General features: G+C 42.5%; 1 protein-coding gene across 1 annotated transcript in view; it reads right to left on the bottom strand.

Annotated features, from left to right (window-relative positions):
• The window catches only part of jph2 (junctophilin 2), a 24,872-nt gene extending 18,737 nt beyond the window's left edge, over positions 1-6,135 (bottom strand). Inside the window, exons 1-2 of the mRNA XM_079674822.1 lie at positions 5,350-6,135; positions 1,709-2,525 (exon numbers count right to left, since the gene is read on the bottom strand). Of these exons, the coding sequence (XP_079530948.1) occupies positions 1,709-2,525; positions 5,350-5,728 (1,196 nt within the window). The 5' untranslated portion in view covers positions 5,729-6,135. The remainder of the gene's footprint in view (positions 1-1,708; positions 2,526-5,349) is intronic.

The raw sequence follows: 6,135 nt of genomic DNA, 5'->3' as shown, positions 1-6,135 counted from the left end.
ATTTCCTCTTGTCTCTACATGATCTGTTACCCTCATTTACCTTCAGTGTCTTTTGTGTGAAGCTAGGCCCAGTTTGTGTTTTTCAGCATTAAGCAACAGTTTCTATAAAGTTTCCAACATTACTAATGAAGCTCAGCAAACCAGGAAGACCTTCTTTTCTCATTCATTGACTATGTCTATACTCTCTCTCCTCTCAATAAGTGATCGGGGGCGTCACTCCCCAGCTTAACCAATCACTTCGCTCTATTCCCACAAGCCTATCATAGCGCTCCGCTAAGCCTTTCAAATCTGCTCTCCCCCCTCTGACAGCTGTCATTTCAGGTGACTCGACGCAACCCTCCTCCACCCCTTCTTCACCTCCTGTCCCTCTGAATCCAGGGTCAAGCTAAGCCCCTCCCCTTCAGGCCGAACCCAACCATCCATTCACCACCACCAGTGTCTCGACCCCGGGGGGTTTCATCGAATCGGTTCTCCCCTCCCGAAAGATACTCCCGCACAACGGGGCCTAATCGCCAAAACTCCATTACATTCATTTGTGTATTCCTGGCAATAAATATGTATTCTTCCATCAAAACCATCTCTCCTGATTGAACTGATGTTCTGAAGATATTTCCAGAATCTTTAAACACTGTTGAAATGATTTGAATAAAGAAAATATTACATCTGTTACATGAAAGAAAAGGAACTTGTCTGGTTTCAACTATATTGTATCCTAACAGACATATCTCCTTTTTTACAGTAAATAATCAAACATGTTTTGCATGAAAATACAAATACTTCGGTTACAAATGAATAATCTTATTTCGGCATTCAGCAGAAAGAATATATTTTCCAGAAGGCGAGCAGAGTGTTTAAATATTCAGGAAAGACCTTCAGAACTGCTATACATGTTGTTAAATAACCTTTTAGGTTTTGGAAACATCACAAGGGACATTTTTAAAATTAATTATTTTAGAAAAAACTGATGCTTAGCCCCTCGAAGGTCCAAAAAGTGTTTTTCTGGGATACTTCTCGCATAGTATTTTGAGTTGTGCATTGCATTTAGAGTGCCTCTGAACCATAGAGACATTCTGATATACATAAGGTTGATTTAGACTGAGTGTAGCTGTGATGCTGACTTTAGCTTTAGGATGATGCTGTGATGCAGCAGTAGTCTGAGCATTTACCACAGCTTCACCCTGCACAGCCGGACAGAGCTGCTGCAGCTGTGCTCACAGCCAGTGGCACTACACTGTCGGCCTTTTCAAAGGAGTATTGAGCAATAAATGCCTCATAAAAAACGTCACATTGTCCCTCCTTTCTCTATAATCTGCAGAGCATTCTACTTAACTAGCAGTATATTGTAACTGACCTGATATGACACAGTAGCTTTTTCTATGAATCATGGAAGCAAACTATTAAAGTTCAGGAAAATATTTGGACCGTCAGGTGCTCAGAAGCTTTGTGACTAATGCATGAGTCGTACAAACTAGGGTTAGGTTGAATAGTCATTGTTTCTTACACATTTAGTTGCACATGGGTCACTTTCAACACAATTTTATTTCTATTCTGTTTATTTTCTAACTATTTGTATTGTTTTATGTCTTATATTTATGTTGCATTGTTGAAGGAGCTTTGGACTCAAGTTTTTCCTTGCCAAAATACACCAAAGCTATATGTCAACAAAACCTTTGAATCTGTTTTTGTTCTGCTTTGAGCCCTTCCTTACCGGGAAGCAGCGATTTCTGCCTTCTGCTTGCCGATGGCAGCGGCCCTCTGAGCGCCCTCCACCGCCCGCTCCACCTTCTGCTTGATCTTGGTTCCCTTCAGCTGGATCATCCTCTTCTTCACGGCCTTCACCAGCAGGTTGTTCATGTACTTGCCTTCCTCCTTCCCTCCCTCTGCGAAGGTGGTGCAGCCGTAACCGTGTCTCTGGTTGTTCATCCACTCGCCCTCGAACTTCAGCCCGCTGGACCTTTCGCTTATTCCATATCCTGAGCGCTTGTCGTTCTTCCACTCGCCCATGTAGACCTCAGTGGTGGTGGCGTCGATGTCGGCCTCCAACGGGGGGAAATCCTCCGCCCCGGCGAGGCTGTCGTCCCCGATGCTGATGGTGGAGTGTGTGTCGCTGGCGTTGGAGCTCAGAGCCGATTCGGTCCTCAGGAAGCTGATCTTGCTCTTCTGGCTGGACAGCGAGGTACTTGACTCGGACTTCTTCAGCTTACCCAGCAGCGAGCCTCTTCGAAACAGGCCCTTCTTCTTGGGTTTCACCGCCTCTGGGTCCACCTGGAGCGTGAGGGCGAAGCCTCCACGGGACGGTCCCAGCTGGGTGGGGGTGGTGACGTGTGTCTCCTCTCCTGAGGCGTTGGTGGTGGTGATGACGGGGATGTCTTGCTGTAGGACGGTGCCGTTGCTGTGTTCGCTGCGAAGGGAGGTCAGGGAGGTACGAAGAGGGGAGCGGACAACTGCTGCCATGCCATAAGGGACACTCTGCCGGACGCCATAGCCATGCCGCATCCCGCCTGTGAACTGACCCTGGAAAGTACCTGGAAACATCAGAAAACAGGAAGTTATACTTTTCTACCTGCAACACAGGCCAGGATACTTTTTACAATGTCAGCAATGTCCGTCTCGGAGTTGGTTTTCAAACCTCTTCGGTCCATACTGAAATATCTCAACAACTATAAGATGAATTGCCATGAAATTTGGTAGAAACATTTACTAAACCCAGGGGATGAATCGTGATCATTTTGGTGATCCTCTGACTCGTTTTCTACCGCCACCAGCAAGTCAAAGTTGAAATCTACTGGACGGATTGGTGTAACATTTCTATGGTTTTCTACATAGTATAAAAAAAATTGGCTTTTCATCTAGTGCAATCATCAGGGCACACTTTCTATTAGTTGAGGACATTTCCATTAGCCTCAACTGTACTTTGTTAGGTGCAAATTAACAAATGTTAGCATGCTAACATGCTAAACTAAGATGGGTAACAGGGTAACTATTATGCCTGTTAGCATTGTTGTTATGAGCCTGTTAGCATTGTAATTGTGAGTATGTTAGCATGCTAATGTTAACATTTAGCCTACAGCGTCGTTAAGCTGCTAGCTTGGCTGTAGACTTTTAAACATGGCTTGGAGCTAAAATAGTTCACTCCATATAAAACTGCCCTTCCTTTATTTCTGCCCACATGTCATGGATATCTCTAGTGTGAAAAGTTCATTAATGCTCTTACTGAAAAGTCATCTTGAGGTCTGCTCTCATGCTATAATTGACACGAGTGTGGATTATAATGACAGCTAGGCCTCAGCTGAGGGGCCAGAAGGGGCTATTATTACATCCTGACATGTGGCGCTATCACATCCCCCCTCGACTTCCACTAGGCTGGACTTCAAAGCTGATGAGTCAGCTGGCAAACAGGGGAACCACTGATACGTTACAAGCAGAGATCACTGTGATCAATTTGATATTCTCACCTATTTAGTTTCCTCTACAATAAATGAATGTGCTGGGGGATATCATTGCAACAGAAGCTTTGAGAGAATATCGAAGGATTAAAAACTCAAGGCGACTTTCGATGTTCCGGATTGTTTGTAATGACACCTAAGGTTATCTGGATGTTATCTAGTCTGCCTATTAAAAACAGTTAATTCAGTGTTTGAAATCGAAGAAATACATTTACTCAAGTACAATTTTTAAGGTACTTTACAGCGCTGGACTGCAGAGCCCTGTCCCTGCAGATTGAAATCTAAATATTGTACTCCAGAGGATAAGCAGTAAGAGTTATGGGCCGTTGCACCAGCTACAGTACTTCCCTATATTTTAGAGTTAATTGTTGTACGTTTAAATTCACTACATTCATCTCATTGTATAGTTAAAAGTCATTTTCCAGATTCTGGTATAATATGCACAACAAGAACTGATTAGAGCGTAAAATATTATATAATTTTTTATGGACTTGACTATGCAACACACACCTAGCCTATACTGTACGTAGTCAATACACGAACGTTCTGCTAATCAGTTGCCTAATTGTTAGTTAGTTATCTATAATAAGATTCAAATATCTCAACAAAGGTGCCATGTCTCTGCATAATCAGTACTTCCACATCATTAAGATAAAGATAGTTCAAGTAGAGTTTTGAACATAGGGCCTCTTCTAGTGACAGATTGTTTCTACATGTCAGGATTCCTACTTTTACTTCTGTAAATGTTTTCCACCACTGGTGTTGACGGTGTAGTTTAACGAAATGGAAAGAATCCTGCAGGGTTTGATTTCCTGCGAGCTCTTCTTGACTGACAGCAGCAGGGAGATATTTTCTTCTGGTTACGCACAGACATCACAAACGAACATGAGGATCACAGACTGTTCTGTTTGTAATATGTCTGCACATCGCCTGCAATGAACTTGGTGCATTCGACCATTTGGCCACACTTGGCTTGAGGGGTCTTAATGTTGTATGACTTAGTTATCAGGATTTAGTTACAGTACTTTTACATTAACCGCACTGTAGTGTAACTCAGTAGGGGAACATATATTTGTACATGACTGTACTTACACAAATACTTTTGATTCCTTTTTTACTTCTGTATATTTACTCTGTTATTTTATTCATTTGACTTCACTACATTTATCGGACAGGTATTCTTTGCAGGTTTGACACAACTTCTGATCAACAAGGACATATATTGCTATATTGGTTTAGGTAAAGTAACTGGGAGTATTTAGGAGTCAGTTATACTAAAGTAAATGATCTCAATGCTTCCTACCATTGCACAGGTCTGCAGCTGCAAATGTATGCAACGTCTATGTAAGTAGTGGAGAGTAAGTACATACATTTACTTTAGTATTAAGTACTTATACATTTTATTTTTTATTATTATTTCAGAATGTATATTTGCTACTACTACTTCATTCTTCTACAACACTTCAGAGGCAGATATTGTATTTTTTATTCCCCTAAATGTATTTGATATCTCTTACTTTTTAAATTGAGAATGTAAAAATATTGCCATAAAATAAAAGCCCATGTTTAACTATAGCTGCCAATCAGTATGGTATAAAAAGTACTAATTTCAATGATTACATAAAAAGATAATGTAATTCATTTCATTGTAACAGTTTGTAAAAATGTGTTCCACTCCAACTTAATTAAATGCAAATAATTACTTAGTTGGTTAATTTACATTTTGCATGCAGAACTTTCACTTGTCACTAAGTATTTTTACATTTTAGAAGCCCTGTCATCACTTTTAAGTATGTTCTTCACTGGTGTAATCCATTCCTCTACATTTCAGAGGGAGTAACGACTTGTTCTTTCAGCACAGTTTTCTGTCGCACTATAACAAAGTTTTGAATCTGGATCTCACCTCCATCAGCATATGTCTCTGTTCCATATCCATCCTGTAGCCCATTATTCCAAGTCCCTTCATACTTTGCTCCACTGCCCACACTGATCCGGATGCCATATCTCCCTTTGAAGCCATGAGTCCATTCCCCTTTGTAAATCCAGTGTCCTTTGGTTTCTACTCCCAGGCCGTGACGCTTGCCCTGCGACCAGTACCCCTCATAGGTGTTTCCACTGGGCCAGGTGTAGACCCCCACCACCTCGAAACCGTAGTTCCAGGATCCGGAGAACTCGCCCTGTCCTTTGGGTCCGGTGCAGATGCCATGGCCGTGGGCTTTTCCCCCCTCCCAGCCGCCACAATAAGCCCCACCGTCGTCAAACTCAAAGCGACCTCCACTCATGCCTCACCCGAAGTGCGCAGCGATCAGAAAGTAAAGTTTGTAGTCTGTTTCGTGGCTAAAGATACCGTCAGTCTGACTTCACCTTCACCTGACATCAAAACCGTCTGCAGATATCCTTGGTGCTGAACTTAAGGGGGTTTCTTCTCTTGGAGTTGGCTTGGGTAGTTTTACGTGTCCATTAAGCTCCGGGACGCACTTCTTCATACAAACTTCAATGTGTCCTCTTTTACTCCAGTGTCTTCTTAGGTCAATCTTCTGTGTTGCAAATTTGGATGATAAATCGAATTATTTTCTTCTGTCTTGACAAGCCACTGATCTTACATGGCTTTTTCCAGGGGGCCACAGAGAAAAGCCCCTTTCCCCTGTCCCTGCCACCCAGCTATCTCCTGACAGTCGCTGCTGTTGGG

Source organism: Notothenia rossii (genome assembly GCF_949606895.1).
Source record: "Notothenia rossii genome assembly, chromosome: 4".
Taxonomy (NCBI): domain Eukaryota; kingdom Metazoa; phylum Chordata; class Actinopteri; order Perciformes; family Nototheniidae; genus Notothenia; species Notothenia rossii.
This window is presented reverse-complemented; position numbering and strand designations above follow the sequence as displayed.